The sequence below is a fragment of the Dreissena polymorpha genome, chromosome 2 (genome assembly GCF_020536995.1).
Source record: "Dreissena polymorpha isolate Duluth1 chromosome 2, UMN_Dpol_1.0, whole genome shotgun sequence".
In the NCBI taxonomy this organism is placed as follows: domain Eukaryota; kingdom Metazoa; phylum Mollusca; class Bivalvia; order Myida; family Dreissenidae; genus Dreissena; species Dreissena polymorpha.
In genome coordinates this window covers 71,870,475-71,890,615 of record NC_068356.1, presented here as the reverse complement: position 1 = coordinate 71,890,615, position 20,141 = coordinate 71,870,475, and the positions used below count along the sequence as shown (strand labels likewise).

The 20,141-nt window shown below is 37.7% G+C and overlaps 1 protein-coding gene across 1 annotated transcript in view; it reads left to right on the top strand.

Annotated features, from left to right (window-relative positions):
• The first annotated feature begins 1,059 nt into the window (after window positions 1-1,059).
• Window positions 1,060-20,141, top strand: part of LOC127869803 (multidrug resistance-associated protein 1-like) — a 57,169-nt gene continuing 38,087 nt past the window's right edge. Inside the window, exons 1-15 of the mRNA XM_052412462.1 lie at window positions 1,060-1,206; window positions 4,234-4,368; window positions 4,764-4,892; window positions 6,361-6,502; window positions 7,081-7,334; window positions 7,894-7,955; window positions 9,109-9,246; window positions 9,638-9,798; window positions 10,597-10,723; window positions 11,112-11,298; window positions 14,372-14,540; window positions 15,439-15,590; window positions 18,481-18,618; window positions 19,166-19,312; window positions 19,819-19,903. Of these exons, the coding sequence (XP_052268422.1) occupies window positions 1,123-1,206; window positions 4,234-4,368; window positions 4,764-4,892; window positions 6,361-6,502; window positions 7,081-7,334; window positions 7,894-7,955; window positions 9,109-9,246; window positions 9,638-9,798; window positions 10,597-10,723; window positions 11,112-11,298; window positions 14,372-14,540; window positions 15,439-15,590; window positions 18,481-18,618; window positions 19,166-19,312; window positions 19,819-19,903 (2,110 nt within the window). The 5' untranslated portion in view covers window positions 1,060-1,122. The remainder of the gene's footprint in view (window positions 1,207-4,233; window positions 4,369-4,763; window positions 4,893-6,360; window positions 6,503-7,080; window positions 7,335-7,893; window positions 7,956-9,108; window positions 9,247-9,637; window positions 9,799-10,596; window positions 10,724-11,111; window positions 11,299-14,371; window positions 14,541-15,438; window positions 15,591-18,480; window positions 18,619-19,165; window positions 19,313-19,818; window positions 19,904-20,141) is intronic.

Sequence of the window (20,141 nt, the reverse complement as noted above, 5' to 3'; positions counted from 1 at the left end):
CTTTTCAGTCACGCTTGTTCAAAATATGCTCAATGATGCAAATTATAAAACATATATATGAAACTTTTTACAACAAAAATATTGAGTTAATGCACACAAATATAAAAGTTTATAACACACAAATATTTTGAAAATGATACAACACAAATGTCTGAATTATACAACATATATATCAACATAGTGCATACATATATGAACTTTTAGAAAAAAATATATATCGAACATAAATATGAAATTATACAATATATATTTGTAATGCCATACATATATAGGATTTTACCATATATATATGTATATATATATATATATATGACTTTATACAATATATCTATACAACTATTGCAAACAAATATGGAAATATAGAACATATATATACAAATATACCACATAAATATGGAACTATTGAATTTTGCAACGTTTGACACGCCATACATAATGTTATATTTATTTTCGATTGCATGCATTTTCATGATGTTTATTCCACTCCCTCTTCGAAGAAGAGGGGATATATTGTTTTTCTGGATGTCAGTCGGTCTGTTTGTCTGTCTGTCGGTAGACCAGTTCGTTTCCGATCAATAACTCGTAAACGAATTGACCGGTTGGCTTGATACTTCACAAGTGCATTTTCCTTGGACAATAGATGACCCCTACTGAAATTGGGTTTACTAGATTAAAGGCCAAGGTCACTTTCACAATAATTGTGGAAATCGTTTCCGATCCATAACTCGTCAACGAATCGACCGATTGACTTGATACTACACATGTGCATTGGCTGGTAAGTAGATGAACCTTGTTGAAATTGGGGTCAATAGTTCAAAGGTCAAGGTCACTGCGACATTAAGTGTTAAATTGGTTTCGTTCAATATGTCATCAAAGAATTGATTGATGTGTGTCAAGGCCCTGTTTTTTTGGAGACGGGGGGGGGGGGGGGGGCATTTGTCTTCCACCGCGCGGAGTTCTTTTTTTATTTTAAGTTCACATCGTGCAACGTAGTTTTATACTCATAAACCATCAATTTCATCATTTTAGAATGATAGCACGATAAACAAAGATATCCCAGAATTCTCTCCGTGCTTCCTGGATACAGTGTTGGTTTGGGGTGCATGCGCCTACCTGTGGATTATGTCACCGTTCTTCGTGCTTTACATGTTCAAAGACCGGAAGTATACACCACTACCAGTATCAAAACTACACCTGTCGAAAGCGGTAAGCTACAATATGTACCCAGAGGTGGTCTAAAAAAAATAAAGTATACTTTTTATAATAAAGTAATGAGATAAAGAAATAAAAATCATATTTGGTGATTTTTGTTGTAAACGCACACACAGGGCGCCTCGATTTAATGGATATGGGGTCTACCTAGCGACCGGGAGGTCACGGGTTTGATCGCCAATGTGTGAGCGTTTTTAAGATATCAACAAAGACGTCAAGTACAGACCAGTTGACGAGTGACGTCACGCGCACCTGCAAATATTAGACTCCGCCCACTGGTTGGCAAAAAGAGGTGAAATTCATATAAGCGCATATAGAGAAGGTTGAAATAATCATCGTTTTTATTGGTAATCATGCACTATATCAAATATAATTTTACTAACTATGTCTGAATTAAACATAAGCGTGCAAGGAAAAGTATTTTTGACACGATTATATTGTTGTTATCATTTGTTTTAACTATAAACGAACTCGGGAGTGGAACACAATTTGCGAACTCGGTATGTGGTTACTATAAAACTCTCTACTTGGCACATCTTCGCGACCATTTTTTAGATAAAAAATTCTCAGATATTGAAATTATTTCAGAATAAATCAAATTTAATGAACGAACACAAATAAGGATGTAAACAAACAGCAAATAGATCGACTTTATGTACGCAACATATAGGAACTGATTTGAACATTTATGCCTGTAAAAACCTACCTTGTTACACATTAAATAAATTCTCTTGATAAATGTAATTGTTTTATTTGATTATTCACAACAATTTGACACTCTTTGTTTCAGCGTTTTTAACCCGGTGTTTTATTGCACCTTTGTTCACCATAAACCGATTATCTCGTTATGATCGGATACTGTCCAAACAATTACAAAGAACACATGGTATCAAATATCCAGGGACCTATTCTTGGGTCCCTGCATAAACCACATGTGGCATACAAGTGTCTGGTTATAAAACACAATTTATGATGCCTCCATGTCATCTCTTGGCATATTGAGCGATCATCTAAGCAAAATTGTAAAACCAAACTACGAAACAGTTGCTTTAATAAAATATTTTAACATATTTAAAAAAATGAAGATATTTGTCCGAAATTGATTAACAGGAACTAGTGTATAATATAATATATATTAGCCGGTTTAATCATAATAATACAGTGTTTAATAAATATAAATTAAAAATATTGTGCAATTTCACTGCAAAACAAAGTCATTTATTTAACGAGTACCGGCAAATGCAAACTCGGCTATTACGTGTTTAGATTGTACGTTACTGTAGTGTTCGAAACGACATCATGAAAACAAGCAAACAACAAAAGCGTAAAGAATACTTGCGTAAAATAAATTAATATACAGATTTATTTATCATAAAATGCTAGATTGTTATCACTCCTTATCACCAGTAAAGAGAGTGCACGCAAAGACAGTTCAATTTGCATAATATGCAGTTCTTGTTTTTCATATGTATGCCAAACTTTATGATATTGTCATTCGATGGAAACGAAACGATAATTCATTCAATGGAAAATAAAATTGCTACAATGTTATAAAATTGTAATGTATTCCGCTTTAAGGGTTTCTTTTTATATAATTGATTAAATGCCCCTCTTACACTTTCGTTCGCTTATGAACAATAACAATATCTACAACACTTATAATTATAATCAAATAAATGTATGTATTATTATCTTTGAAATATAATTTATCAAAATCTTACTATCACAAAGAATACGAAAGAATATTTATTGTTTTGTTTTTTGTGGGATTGCCAGTTTTTAGTCTTCCGACCACGTTTACTCTGATGTTAATAACTAATTCGTATTTTTATACAGAGGAAATTATATTTATGAAAATACAATTATTGGTACTAATTATTATATTTTTGAACTATTATTTAAGAGTTTAAATGTTTATTTCGGATTTTTGTATCGTTTTATTGACTAAACAAAAGACATATATACATGTTTTACGTTACTGTAACCAGTGCTTTTTGCCAACCAGTCGGTGCGCATGCGCGGAAAATCCCGAATGTAAACAATAACATTCAACTGGGCTACAGGTTCTATGCTAAGGAAACGGACTCGAGAGCATTTCAATTAAGTAGTAAGATATTTCAATGCAATCGAGCTAGAATGAATAGGTTTAAACTTAACTCACTTAATTGAATCGTTTATGTATCCAGAAAAAACTATTTTCCGTCATATTTGTAGGTTCCAATTATAGAATACATTATCACGCACGCTGGGAAGCGCACGGATCACTGTCAGATAATAGTTTCCAGAAAATATGATGTTTCGTTTTGCTAGTTTAATGGTTGACGGTCTTCGTCTTAAGCTTGTTTAAGCTTGTCGACTTTGTTTGGTTGTTTTGTTTGTTTATGTGGATTTCTCGCCGTTTTCAACAATATTTCAGTTAAATCAAGGGCATCATTTAACAAACTTAAAGTTTTCATAAGTTAGCCGTTAAATCCAATACTAAGTACAGAAACTTATGCCAGGTACTGGCAACTGCCCTTCTTGAATCAGAGGTAAGGAGAGAAGGGTAGTAGTTATTATTAAACAACCACTCCCCACACAAGGCTGGGATTCGGACCTTTATCCTCGGTTTTGTAATCCAGCGGAATACCAATCGACAATGCCGACATGATCGTAGGAACTAGTTTCAGTCCAAATTATTTACACATGTTCTACATGCACTCAATACAATGTGTCTTGTTCTGTGAAAATTGGGCAAAATGCATGTGCGTAAAGTGTCGTTCCAGATTAGCCTGTGCAGTCCGCACAGGCTTATCAGGGACGACACTTTCCGCCTAAACAAAATTTTCGGTAAGAAGGGACTTCCTTTAAACGAAAAATACCATACAAGCGGAAAGTGTCGTGCCTGATTAGCCTGTGCAGACTGCACAGGCTAATCTGGTACGACACTTTACGCATATGCATTAAGCCCAGTTTCTCATAACGCGACTCAATACATTTCATTAGATGACATTAATTTCGTACTTCTTCGTACTGTTTCAGTTGTTGACATTTATCCTGTCCTGTATGGTTGTGGTGCAGTTGTTTTTCCAAGAACATTACGGGTATGCATGCGACGGGAATTATCGTGTACCGCCGTCTGCATACACCGCCGCTGCCGTCAAGTTTGCCACCTTCGTAAGTTGCAAAGTTTAAACCGAAAACTCATTTCATTTGTCGATATTTTAATTTTCACGTTTACACTTTTGTTCAACGGGCTAATGATCATATAATAATCTGAACTTCATAAAAACGCCTTATTTGGTCAGTTGCGCAAACATAAGCATTTTTTCATATCGTTGAAATATAATGGTTAAAAAAATGTATGGCATGTCTCACTGTGATAACGCCTACATTAATTCACATATGGAAAAACAAGCATTCAAATGTTTGAGTCAGTTGCAATATTTGGGACAATAGTAAAGCTACATTAATTGGCCAATTTATACAAACCCCGGTTAAGTATATGCAGCCCGTTCCATACATATCATAAATAAACGTGCTATAATATACGTTCGTCAGCTCGATTTCAGATCCTGAGTTTCTTAGTCCAGCAAATCCAGCGACGTAAAGGTTTGAAGACTTCCGCCATTCCATTCACCTTCTGGCTTGTGCTTCTTCTCTGTGAGGTGGCGCCTTTGTACACGCATGCGCAAAGAACGGTAGGCTATAGATGCAAGCGCATAGGCTATTAGGTTTATAATACGCATGTCGAGAATCAAGCAGATATAATACCCATGTTTAGATGCTAGCAGGTTTTATACGCCTGCTCAAAGCTAGGTAGTTATAAAACGCATGCCCAGCGGTAGAAATGGAATATGCATGTGCACATAAATGACTGAAAAGATGAACTTGCTTAGGAAGGTAATGGCACCCATGCGCAGAGACAGCTAGGTTACACTACATGCGTTTATGATACAACTTTATTGCTTGGATTCCTGTAAAAAAAACTGGAAGTAAATGAAACACAATTTTTCCAAACCTTATCACAAGCTCTGCTTTACAACACAAGACAGGCTACGAACACCAAATATGCACATAATGAGATACGTTATTATCCGCTAAGAGATATAACTGGTTCAGATCAAAGCTAATACATATCATTGCCACCATAAAACACCATTTGACGTTGGTTGAATGAAATATTATAGTTCTTTTCTATGATTCGAATCCTTACTTTTAATTATACAATTTTTACTGTTAACTGTGCATACAATGTTAAAGTGGGTATGCACGATTTGTATATGTGTTAAATTGTTATATATTGATAAAAATATGTTACAATAACACAAAATAGGCAATACTAATTATACATCCAAGACGAATTTCATAAAATGCAGCAATTTTTCTCCCCGAGCCGATTGTGACGAAGATATTATGTACATATTTTCCTACAATAACCTAAGCATTCGTCTTTTTATTAGGATCGGAGTTAGTGTTCGTGTGTCGTTTAAATATATTTCGTTGCAGGAAATTAAAATGATCCGTAAAACTTAATTTCGATTCACATCGTACAGGCATGATATACATGCTGGCGAATTCGACTGTACAGATATTTTCGAATTCAGAATTAAATATCTGGCTTATTTTGCATTTTCGACACATGCTCTTCTTAACGTTTTGTTTAATTTAAAAATATATATTGAAATATATAATATATTTTTTTACACATTTTATATAAATTCATAAATATTTGACAAAATCGTGCTTACCCACTTTAAGTAATGTTGATAATAACACTGGTTTGCATAAAATAAAAGACACAGTTCTTCATTTGAACGAATTATACCCGTGAGTCCTATTGACCCCGTATTGGAGGTAAACAATGCATGCAGATAGACAGGTCGGCGACAAGCATGCGCATAAGTAGCTAAGTGACACACATGCGCATACACTTGTAGGCAAAAAACGTGTAACGAAAAATGTGTTTGAATTATAGAAGTTTGAAGCTTAACAACCTTAAATCGATAATCTCGTGTTCTTTTCACATGCTATACCCTTAATGCATGAAGGAAACCGCGGTTTGCTGTTGATTCTCCTCACTATTCAATTGCACAAATAAATCGCTTCGTTGAAATCGTGTTTCTGTCACGCGGTTAACTATATTATCAAACCCACTTGTCTTGCCAGGAGTCGTGCGGCGAGGCGATAGTGTTCGACGTATACTTTGGTCTGATTGGTCTGCAGTGGATTCTGCACTGCTTCGCTGAGCAGCATCCAAGGCACGGCTACAACGAGCTCGGACACGAGGTGGGTCACATGTGCTCACGATGTTAGTTACGTTGTAAATGTGTAATTTACGTGGTCAATAGGTTAATCGGGTAGTTGTGGGGTTTGTGACGTGGTTACATGATAAGCCATATGATCAAGTAATAAGTAATGTTTCTTATTAGGGTTTTTATCTTGGTTGTTTTGTGTCTCGCGTGGTTATAATATATAAAATGAATGAAGTTATATACTTAATTACGAGGTAAGTCAAGCGATAGACATAGTTGCAATCTTTGTTTTAATATAAGGTCTTTTCAAATGTATTTAATAGCTAACAGTATCATGAATATTTGCATTACTGAAGACCTGTACTTGAGCACTACTTAAGCTCGGAGGAGAGAAAACGACTGCAGCAATGACTGCACTTCGCCAAAAAATCTGGAAGGATAAGAAGTAGACAAAAGCGTTCACCCAGTCTCTTGTCACCACCTTACTGAAAAGGGGCACTCTCAAGCTGTGCGAGAATAACCACAGTCTTCCATCAGTCTTGCAGACATCATTGGGCGTCTGTTAGAGATGTCTGCTGACCTTCGTCCTGTTTAACCATTTTTCTTTGAGATGATACTGAATGAGATTTTCCAGACCAATTCTCCTCTTTCTCGTTCGGTAGAAGACCCATCTCCAATGGTGCCATTGACCTAATTAGTGAAGCAAATAGTGAACTCACCAACAGTCTCAATGAACGAGCAGGAGATAACGGGATGGACATGACGATGATCGGCGAGAAGCTGGAAGAAGTGACCTGCTTAAAACACACGGCAGCAATCCTGTCCAAGGATGGTACCAGTACCGCTGAAGGCCGAATAAGAATTACCGTGACGAAGAACGCTCCCACGGTGGGGATCGAACCCGTGATCTCCAGGTCGCTAGGCGGACACCATATCCATTACACCACGGCGACCAAACAGGCTTTTAAACACAAGTATTGCCGAAGACCTCTCCGCATCTCGTACATGGATCTCAAGACCAACGAGTAAGTTCGGAACATGACTGCAAGACTTATTGGCCCACAATAGAACCTACTGGTGACCGTCAAACGACGGAAGCTGGTATAGTTTGGGCACGTTAACAGACACGGCTCTCTGTGCAGGACTGTGCTTCAATAAACGCTAGAGGGAGGTCGCTTTTGAGGCCGTCAGAAGAAAAACTAGAAGAACAACGTGTAAGAGCTGACATCCCTTATCATGGATGAATATTTTTCTGCAGCCCACAGCAGACCTAACTGGCGGAGGATTTCTATATCTTCGTACCTCATTTAGCACAAACAAGCAAGGGGATGATGATAATAAAGATGATGATAACTTGGAAATAAGAAATGAAACCGATGTATTGTATCTGATTAAGAACTACAATAGAACATTTTTTAATTCAGGCTTCTATTTGTATTTGTTGCAGAACGTGTGTCCCGACGAGAATGCCTCTGTACTCAACCGTATTCTCTTCAACTGGCTCACACCGTGAGTGACCTTGGTGACTGAAGACCGGACACATGTCCTCTTAATTTTAACCAGATAATTAAGCCGTTAGATGCATGCCTTCAAGACACGTGGCGATGACTGATGCTATGTTAGTCAGATTATCATATGCCTTCCCGACACCTGTCGTGTGGAGATGGGCCTGGCATTATAATTTTAGTCATACCAACACAGGCATTAGTAATGCCCTGTCGATAATTCAAATTGAGACATACAAATGCCCTCTGGTTATTGTTTACACCGGCGCACAAATCCGTTCCCGGAAATGCATTCTCCATTGTTTTTATCCGGCGTGCATATGCCATCACGGATATATGAATTAAAAATATTATCCAGTAAGACGTATGTCTTCTCGATTATTTAAAATCAGATATGCTCAGTCCCCTTTCCCCCATTCTGTCAATACAACGCGGACGTTTCTCCGCCCGACACATAACTGATAATCAGGAGCTCTTAAACACGTGTTTCGAGATCATTGATAACAGACATGGCTCCGTTTTACCAACCCATTTTAAAGAACCTAAACATATTGACGGGATTCACTAGATTGCACTTTAAACATTTGGAGAATCTCCGATTCCCCAAATTACTTAAGAAATACTTTATTGTCAAAAGTATGCCTGTACTGAATACATCAAATCAACGAGTAATAATCAGTAAAACAAGATGTAATTATAAGGTGTTTGTATAACACCTACAAGAAGCTTTATATCAGTGATAGATGCTATTTGTTTATGAAATGGTCGCAACTGGCAGTGGGGCTGACTTTAAAGCGAAGTCAAATTCCCGTCTTCGTAGAATCACTTTAAGTTCAAAGTCTGGTACAGTCGTTTCTGTCAAAACAACAGGTTTCTCATACATATATTTAGTTTGCATCAGCTTGCGTCTTCATCAGCCTGCAATGCAGTCTTTCTTAATATTTCCCACGAAAATGGCAATTGTAACTTGATAATGTAGACATGTGTTAAACCGTTTAGTTTAAACTTAAAAAGTGTTAAGCCATCATTTATACAGATGATACCAGTAAGTGAAAACACCAATGTTGTTCTTGACGCTTAATTAATTACACTCAGTTGATGTCATCGCACTATTCTGGTCCCCTGTATTCTTAAAAATGTTCCCTGTTTTTTTGCAGTGTCGTGTGGCGTTGCTACCGCGGTCGGTTTCAGCCAGCTCTGTTCTGGAACCAGACCACGCGCCTGCGCAGTGAGCACTTGGGAGCTCTTTTGGAAGAGGCGTGGAAGAACGAGGAGCAGAGATGCTACGTGCGCAGGTAGTTAAGAGGGTCGGGGGAGAATTTCCGGATAGAGCAGTGGTTGATACAGTGGCTTCACACCAAAGTGGTCCATGTTAATTTACATTTCCTGCGCCTGTGTGATGAGTTGATCTTTACCATTACAGACTGGTTGTGTTTCTTTCGAATTACCCCCACACAACCCTAGAGAAACACATACAAAGTGAATATAATTCAATAACAATTGCGAAGAAATAAATTGAAGCTATTGTTTTTTGCGAGTCATGCAAGCACCTGAGTTGGTACACTGTGTTTCTGTAAAACTTTTAATTTCGTGACTCCTTTTTACGCCCGAGCCACATACTTGTATTGGTCATGAAAGTTTATATATGGCAACAAGGGTAATGGTCATTTCGTTTTTGTTAACAAGTGCGGTCAAGCAGAGGTTCACACGAACCTACTATCAGAGTAACGGAAGTGCTGACGTCGTCAATGGATACGGAAAGTTTCACCGGAAGTCGCAAGACGACGTGGAGAGCACCCCTTTGATTGAGAGTGGCAGGTTTGTAGTGAACCTGCCACAGGTCAAAGGTGAGAATCAATTAGTTTTTTAAGTTTCAGATGATATTTTCGCGCTTTAAAATACATTTTTTACATATGTTCGTATTTTAGAAACATTTCATTAAACGAAATACACAAACAAAACTATAATGTTGATTTACTTTAATAAAATAAAATGAATATTAGAGATATGTTTGTTTATATATATTTTTATTTCTTTGTCATCTAAGTTGTACAACTATGCAGTACAGTTACCTTGTTTTTAAAATCGAGTTGACCATATACGATTTAAGCTCAGACAAATTACTGTAGCTCCTTTATGAACAATTGTGAAACTCCAAATGCCTTGCAGATATTTGGCTGATTCTGAGCAGTACTCTTTACAGATCCCTGCTGTCATTACAACCCACGTGATGATGATCGATGATAATTATTTCATTTTTATTTATGGTTCAAATAAGTTATTGTATATTCCCTTTAAATTAATGACGATTAACCAACTTAAAAGAAGCCAGTTCGTTAGAAAAATGCATTGAGATATTAATTGAATAGGTACAAGTTGCAGCGTGTAACCACAATTGTTAAAGTTTGTTTCACAATTATTTAACATCATGCAATTTCTAGTATCGCTTAACATATAAACAATGCAGGGCATAATATCACATTATTACGCGGTCACTAAACGTCTTTCGCAAGCATGATTTTAAACCAATTAACTGGTAGAATTGTCGGAAATGCGAGTATTCATTAATCAAACAAATAAATAAGAATCATGCTCACCCATTGATTAATGTCGTTCAGTGCTTAAACCTATCAAAACCATTGCAGATGACGACCTACCGACACCGAGCCTCTACCGGGCCCTCGCTCGCTCCTTCTGGCCTTTATGCGTGGAAGCTACTGCCTACTTGGCCATTGGTGAGGTCACGTGGCTTGTACAGCCACTCTTTCTCAGGTGGGCTTCGCTGTAATTTGCAATACGTTTTTGCAACTTCATTCTTACGCATATTACGTCATGCCATTAAAGTCATTGTCTTTTATCCCATGACGTTAAGACCATCTATCAAAGCAATCCAATATAATACCATCTTTTTCCAGCGCATAATCCTCAACACTGTTGTCTTTTGACGTGATAACAACGTCAAAGCGTCGTGTTTAAGATTATACTTTTCGGTCCGTAAATCTCAATAAAGGGGACGTGATTACTGCCATCTTGTTTTGAATTGTTTCATATCAATGTGATGACAATATTAATTTGACCAAACGTTTTTTGTCTCATGATACGTTACCAAACTGTGTCGTCAAAATGAAGTTTATACATAATTTGTCCATATTTTCTCCAGGTTTATCATTCAAATTATCGAGAACAAGGAAAATAGCATTGCCCCGGAGTGGCAGGGTTACTTGTTTACGGCGTTGCTGTTCCTGGTACTCAGCTTTAGTTCGTTCATGTTCCATGTGGGTATACATCACATGACCCAGGTGGGACTACGGCTCAAGACGGCCCTCATCTCACTTATCTACAAGAAGGTACGGGTTTTATGCTTTTAGGTCCTTTCGTGACGCCATTGAAACTTTAAAGGTGAAGTTAGGTTGTTGGTTAAGTCTCCATGATAATTTGTTGTTGTTGTTTTTTTGCTGCCTGTTTATTTGGATTTTTAGCCATTTGCCAGGGTTTTTTCTGCCAATTTAGGGAAAAGGAGTCTGACCAAATTGGGAATTTTTTATCGACAAAATTGGTCATTTTGGGAATTTTTGCTTCGATGAAACGGCTCATTTGGGAAAAAATTGTGATTTCTCATGCTTAAATAATTCAGTGGTTTTACAAATAAATTTGTTTTTATTTGTTATTTTGTCTTCTTTATATAAACAGATGCAATATTGGGCATGTTCAACGTTTATTCAAGTACTGAAGTTTTGTTAGCTCATCTGTTAAAAAAAAAGAGCTATTGTCATCACCTCGGCGTCGGTGTCCGGTTAAGTTTTGCGTTTAGGTCCACTTTTCTCATAAAGTATCAATGCTATTGCATTCAAACTTGGTGCACTTACTTACTATCATGAGGGGACTGGGCAGGCAAAGTTAGATAACTCTGGCGTGCATTTTGACAGAATTATGTGCCCTTTTTATACTTAGAAGATTGACAATTTTGGTTAAGTTTTGTGCTTAGGTCCATTTTAGTCCTTAAGTATCAAAGCTATTGCTTTCATACTTGCAAAACTTACTAACTATCATAAGGGGACTGTGCAGGCAAAGTTATGTAATTCTGACTGGCATTTTGACAGAATTATGTGCCCTTTTTATGTCCACTTTATTCCTAAAGTATCGAAGCTATTGCTTTCATACTTGCAACACTTACTAACTATCATAAGGGGACTGTGCAGGCTATGTAACTCTGACTGGCATTTTGATGGAATTATGGGCCCTTTATACTTAGAAAATTAAAAATTTGGTTTAGTTTTGTGTTTTGGTCCACTTTACCCCTAAAGTATCATAGATATTGCTTTCATACTTGGAACACACGCAAACTATCTTAAGGTGACAGTAAAGGACAACTTGCATAACTATTGTTGTCATTTTTACGGAATTATGGCCCTTTTTTGACTTAGTAACTTTAAATATATGGTTAAATTTTGTGTTAAGATCCACTTTACTTCTAAAGTATCAAGGCTATTGCTTTCAAACTTCAAATACTGTCATGCTATCATGAGGGTACTGTACCTGGCAAGTTGAATTTTACCTTGACCTTTGAATGACCTTGACTCTCAAGGTCAAATTATTAAATTTTGCTCAAATTGCCATAACTTCTTTATTTATGATTAGATTTGATTGATACTTTGACAAAACAACCCTTACCTGACATACCACAATAGACTCCACCCAAACCATCCCTCACGCCCCCCCAAATCCCCCCAACATGTTTTTTTTTAAAGATCATCTAATAAATGACTACCACACCCTCACACTATACCCCCCGAACCCCCAATTTGTTTTTTAACTTTGTTAACAAACACAAATATTTATTTTTATTATTTTATTTTTGAAATACCGTCCAAGAATCCCCCCCCCCCTTAATTTTTTTTTTGCATTTTTTGGAAGATAATGTTATAAATGACCACACCCCCACACTATAAACCTCTCTCCACTCCACCCCTCACTTGTGATTGAAATTGAGATAGGTACCTTCACCTTTAAAAAGAAAATTAGATGAGCGGTTTTCACCCGCAAGGCGGTGCTCTTGTTTTGCAGTTACAGTTACACTCTGAGATAAGAACTGAACAGTCAAAACCTTATAGCAGATATTTTTGACCCAAATAAACACTGGTTAGTCACACACGTTATAAGACACTTCATTCTTAAAAAAAAAAAGAATTTTGGGCGTGAAAATGTTTTTTTTTTATAATTTGGGTTTGGGATCGGGTCCGTTTGCTTTGGGAGTGCCTCCTTTTTCCGGAGGCGCAGACAGTGCTGAAAAACCCCTGTTTGCAACAGTATGTCAGCAATATTACGATGGTCAGTTAACACAAACTTGTCTTGGGTAGGCATGGTTTACTGGTACTACATGTAAGAGCACATACTATTTCAGTATCTGACAAAAATCTAAGAACCTTATATTAATCCTTTATCTTTTAACTCAATTTTATTGACAGCAATTGGCTTTTATAGAATCTTGAGTCCATTTTCTGGAAATAATCATTAATTTCAATTTTCTTGGGTCGAACGCATGGCCTATCGGTCGCAGCGCGGAAATAATATCCGTTTCGCCACTGCGAGATAAAGGACAACGGAGTTGACTCAGAGGTAGAGAGAGATTCCGTATATATATATTTCCATGAGTACTAACGACGTAAGGATGTGGAAATCAAAACCGCACTCCTCGAATGTGTAGTCCAGAGCTCTACGCGGAAACTATTGCCGCAGGTACATGTAAATGAGTATAGCTCCAGGCTCAGAGAACGAATGTGGTAGCCAGAGTGACTTATCACAAAAATAGATGCGTGCATTTCTACAAACTGGCTCAAACAAAGACCAAAGCGGATATGATAAGTTAACGACTGAGCTTCATATCGATTTTTAGATGCGTATATTTCTACCTATAGTCTCTGACTCTTAACAATACAGGCGGGTTCGAATTAGTGACTGACTTTGATGGAATACTTGATGTGTTTATTCCAACATACAGGATATGAACGAGGCCAGCAAGATTTAGAGACTGACTGAGTTTGCACATTAAATACGACCAACATTGACGTTTATTTTTATCCGCAAGCTCTGACAACAATTCAACTGAATAGTGAACTGAGTATTGAATACTTGAATACGACGTATGTGTCACATTTCTACCCTAGCTTTCAGCCAGATCTAAAAGAAGGACGAAAACCCTATCTCATCCGTATATAATATTATACAAATAACCCTTTTCAACAGCCATGTCAGTCTAATAATAATTGCGATGCATGCGAACAGGGATTTTGAAAAGATAATACATTGGTCATCTTTGTTTGTAACCAACCCACCTCAAGTTTAGCCATTAGTCTATTAGACGCGATAAGCTTCAATGCGAATGTCTAAACTGGATCTGCACCTATAAATTTTACCCATCAGGCTCTGACAATGAATAAGGCCGGCATGAAGGCGGGCACAGTGGGCGAGGTGGTGAACCTGATGTCTGTCGACTGCCAGCGTATTCAGGACAGCGTCACCTTCTCCTTCTACGTCGTAGTCGCCACTCTCATGCTCGTCGTTGCTTTCGCGCAGCTCTGGGACCTCATGGGTAACGGAAGTGACGTGGTTAAGTTTTTGTTTTACATATCTTGATAATAATAATAATAAAAGAAATGTCTAGCAACGAGCAGCTATGTTGTCTCATGGGTAACGGAAGTGACACGCGGGGGTTTTACTAATAAATTGAGCACGTGTTTCAGTCGTTTGATCATATTTCGAAACCCATAATACAAATGTATGGTATAGCGAAGCTCTGAGATTTAATTGATAACGACATTACGTGGATGTATTAATCAAATTTGCAGCACACGTGGTTTTAGACACGTGACTATGTTTTGAAACCCATAAGACGAATGCATGGTAAACCGCAGATGATGTGGGATCTCATTGGTAATCAAGTGACAAGCTTGATCATTAAGAGATTGCCCATAATATACACCATGTCGTACTTTTAAATTGTTGTTTTCAAGTTTTAAAATAATTTCTGACAAAAACTCATAAACAAAAGTATGTTTTTTTTTTAAAATACCATCCATCGACCGTCAGCGGTTTTGGAACGTGTATCTTTCCGGTAAACCCACTCTACAGTATGGCTATTAAACAATGTTAAGGGGTACCAGTTAATCATTCGTCGTAATTGGAACAGACCAGTGGTTCACCGGATGATTTTAATGTCTTAGCGCTTGAAACACTTGACGTTTCAAAACTAATCGTTTTACGTCACACGATAAGAGTTCAAAACACTTGAAACAACATTTCGCCATGTCTATCGGAAAATTGTGATGAAATAACCCTATTGCTTTCCAGGGGTGGCCAATAGAAGAGTTAGGCGTAACATATGTGTATTGTAAATGGGTCGCAAGTCTTGGTGGTCTTGTTTAAAATAAATTTCCATTCAAGTTGTCGTCAGTATCAGGAGTAAAGCCAAACATAAGTGAATCTTCCAGGGGTGGCCAGTCTCGGTGGTCTGGCGGTCATTCTGGTCCTCATTCCAACGGTTGGTTTTATAGCAACCAAGCAGTTTGCGCTGCAGAAACAGCTTCTGAAACTAAAGGGGGAGAGAATCAAGATACTCAACGAAGTTTTGTGTGGAATAAAGGTAGGACGGCGCATTTGTCAGTTAAATACTGTTTCAGTTTCTACATCCGGTATAAGTTAAGTAAGTTTTCCCATCTGATATTCATAAAGATTTTATTTAAGGCTATCAATACCTTATCTTTAATTACCGATGTATCTTTAATAAGCCTCTTATCCTAGAGTTTTCTTGGACATAGTTCATTTTGTTGTTCAAATTGATATTGGCTACTCACTGTGTTTCCGTAGTAATCTTTAAGTCCAAAGGCAATTTGTCTATAGCATCGTTATCATTCAAATTAAAAAAGATATTATAATTAAACATATCTAATATTTTTTTGCCGATTCCGTTTCCATATCTCTTTGTTAGCTTTCAATCATATTGTCCATTCGCACCTTCTTTTCGAGCGATTCATTGTTATCTTTATCTCAGTGTTCATGTGCGTCATCGTCCTCTTTTATTTCCCTCTGTCATCTTTCGCAACCATTGTTCCTTGTATCATCTTCCGCTAACATTGTCCCTCTGTCATCTTCCACTTAAATTGTCTCTCGGTCATCTTCCACTTCCATTGTCTCTCTGTCATATTCCCCTACCACTGTCACTCTGTCATCTTCCACTAAAATTGTGCCCGCGTCATCTTCCGCTACCATTGTAACTATGCCATCTTCAGCTGCGCTACCATTGTCTCTCTGTCATCTTTTACTTCAATTATCCCGTTGTCATCTTCCCCTTTCATTGTCTCTCTGTCATCTTCCACTTCCATTGTCCCTATATCATCTTCCACTGTCCTTGTTCTTGTGTCATCTTTAACTTCAATTGTCTCTCTCCATTGTCTCTCTTCCACTACCATAGTCCCTATGTCAGCTTCCACGTCTATTGTCTCTCTATCATCTCCCACTTCCATTGTCCCTATGCCATCTTCCGCTACCATTGTCCCACTGTCATCTTCCATTTCCATCGCCCCTCTGTTATTTTCCAATTCGATTGTCCCTCTGTCATTTTACTCTATAATTGTTTCTCTGTCATCTTCCGCGATTGTCTCTCTGTCATCTTCCACTTTCATTGTCCCTTTCCGCTTCAATTCCGCCCCTGCGATCTTTCGTTACCCTTGTTCATACGTCATCTTCCGCTACGATTGTGCCACTGTCATCTCCGCTTTAATTGTCCCTATGTCATCTTCCGCTTACATTGTCCCGGTATGCTCTCCATCGACCATTGACCCTACGTCATCTTTCGCTACAAGTGTCTATCTGTTATCTTCCACTTTCATTGTCCATATGCTGTCTTCCGCTTCCATTGTCCCTATGTCACCTTCCGCTTCCATTGTCCCTCCGCCATCTTCCTCTTCCATTGTACCTATGTCATCTTCCGCTACAATTGTCTATATGGCATCTTCTGCTTCCAGTGTCCATCTGTCATCTTCAACTTAAATTGTCTCTCTGTCATCTTCCACTTCCATTTCCCCCCCTGTTATCTTCCGCTTCTATTGTCCGTATGTCACCTTCCGCTACCTTTTTCCCTACGTCATGTGTCACTTCCTAGTCCCTCTGACAACTTCCGCTACTATTGTCGCTATGTCATCGTCCGCATTCATTGCCCCACAGACGTCTTCCGTAACCATGCTACCATTGTCTCTATGTCATCTTCCACTTCCATTGTCACTGCGTCATCTTCCCCTTCTATTGCCCCTCTTTCATATTCCGCTTTATTTGCCCCTATGTCGTCTTCCAAGTTTATTGTCCCTACGCCATTGTCCCGATGTCATCTTCCGCTACCATTGTCTCTCTGTCATTTTCTAGTTTTATTGTCCCTCTGTCATCTTACACTTCTTTAGCCTTTTGCATCTCTTTTGCTTCAAATGACTCTCTGTCATCTTCCAATTTGATTGTCTCTTTGTCATCTTCCACTCCCATTGTCCTTCTGTCATCTTCCGCTTCTATGGTCCCTACTTCAACTTCCGTTACCATAGTCCCTATGTCATCTTCCGCTTTCATTGTCCCTCTGTCGTCTTTCGCTACCATTTGCTCTATGTCATCTGCCACTACCATTTTTCCTTAGTCACCGTACTCTTCCATTGTTCCTCTTGCTCTTAAATCATCTTCCACGACAATTGTCTCGTTGTCATCTTTATTTCATTTGTCCATTTTCGTCATCTTTTATCTTCAAATATTCCTATGCAATATTCCACTTCAATTGTCCATATGTCATCTCCAAATCCAGTGTCCATTTTTCATAGTCCGTTGACAGTTTCTTCATATCATCTTTCACGTCCTGTGTCTCTTTGTTAGTTTAAATTACATAGTTTTGGGTCATCGTTAACGCCCAATATTTTTTCATTATTTTCATTTCATTTTCAGTTTTATTTATCTCGTCGCACTATTATACATTCATAGTCCATTTTATGTTGTATTGTATAATATAGTTTCTACACTTCTACATTCATTCAATTCCCATAAATAAATTTGTCGCTTTTACTTACTTTGTTTATTTTTACATGCACTTCTATTATCTTGTGCTTTTCCATATTTGTTGTCAACGTGTCATTTTCCACCTTCGGTGTCACCTTGTTATCTGCCAGTGTTTGTTTTTAAATATTTTCCCATTGAGAAATTCCTTTTATTTCATGTTTTCAGTTTGCCCTCAATCAGTTTGTTTTTGGTAAGCTTAATGTTCAGTGCTTTGATGTTCAACGTCCACTCCCCGTGTGACATTAGGTAGCTATAAAGCATCCTAGTTTTATTTCCGTAGAAATATAAAACACAATATATCCGTAAGCTTCTCGTGTGGAAATTATCAGCTCATACATCAGTTTATTAGTTCCACTATTCTTCTAGACTATGAAATATAACCACAGTCACTTTATTTCCGATGATATCAAAGTGACATAATTCACTTACGGTGTCTGTCTGCGCAGGTGCTGAAAATGTACGCATGGGAGCCGTCATTCATGCAGAAGATACGTCAAATCCGTTCGAAGGAGATCCAATGCCTCTGGAAGTACGCCACCCTGGCCGCCACCAACGTCGTGTTCGCGATACACAGCCCTTTCATGGTTAGGTCTTTTTTTAATTTAGCAGCAAAGTAAATTATCAAAACTATGCATTTGGATTATTGATTTTATAGAATTTTCCAGAGATATGATGTAATATGCCATTGAATATATAACAGATGTATTTGCTGTTGTTTTTAGTATATAATTACGTCATGTTCTTCTGTTTTAAGTACTCTGACCGTAAACCACACTCTATTTTATGTCAATTAATACTAGTAATCCAAATGTGTAAAACTTTGGGAAAGCTTCATGCATATAGGCCGCGTCATGCAAAAATGTCGCTCATGTCATATGCAGACTTTGATTATCCCGCGTATTCCCATAGACTAGCAAGGAGCCAAGAATTCCGCTAAATAGGCCGCGAAACATTGCGTTACTTAATAGCGGGCAGAGAAGCGACTGACTAGACTGCGCGATAGCGCATGTTGGTCTGGAATTACGCTGGACGCATATGGCATAATACCAATTTTCCTATGACGCGGGTCACATGTCATAACACTTGGGATTTTCATGCGTGGAAAATTTATTCTACGTAACGTTTTCAAAGATCAATTTCGTGCTCGTGCTGATCTACGTTGTGACGTCTCCGTACCACTCTCTGAGCGCCGAGGAGGCTTTCACCGCGCTGTCCATCGTGAACATTCTAAGATACCCTATAGCCCTTACACCGTTCGTGGTTAATGGAGCTGTGCAGGTAAATAAAGATGTAAATAAAAAGGTTTCGAGGTAAAAAAACGCATTATGTATTCACTTAAAAAGCGATAATACATGTTTTAATGTTACATTAAAAAATATGTTAGTGTAGCAACATTGACCTAATTTAGACTAGAATATATATGTTACATTATATAAACAATTGTTTTCAAAAATATGGGCCTGTTACTCAAACACATATGTATATTTTCTTCTTTTAGTGAATATCAGCGTGTTTAACTGACTATTCTCTGGTCTGTGCGTATGTGTCACAGTGCCTATTAATTGATGTGTTGAGCTTGGCCCTCTTGTCTCCAGTTACTTTAAGGCTTTTTATTAATAACATTGAGTATTTCTTAGTGTCCGAGATATGATCTTGATGAAAATAATCGCATTCAAATTGCTGCTCAGATGTATGTTGTGTTGTATTTTAGTTTGTTGACATTGAACTGCTGCTTATATGTAATTTTTTCTGAATGAGAAAGTTGTGGCAATATTTTTGAACAGGCTTACGTGTCGGTGGGACGGATTCAAGAGTTCATGCGGACGAAAGATTTGAACAAGGACAACGTCACAATCGAGCAGAAGTCAGGTTAGTATGCCGTACACTACATGGTCTAGTTTTGAATACTTACGTTAAGTTGGTCTAGCATGATCTCGTACTTATCGTAACTATTTCATGAAATGTCAGTTGCAGCGTCTATCCCGTCATTGAAATACATGCTTCATAAGATAAATATAAATGACGTGATGGAAATCAACCATTTGTCTCAATTATTCCACATTGTTGCAAAAGGGCTTAGTAAATAGTTGATAATTCTTTATGATGA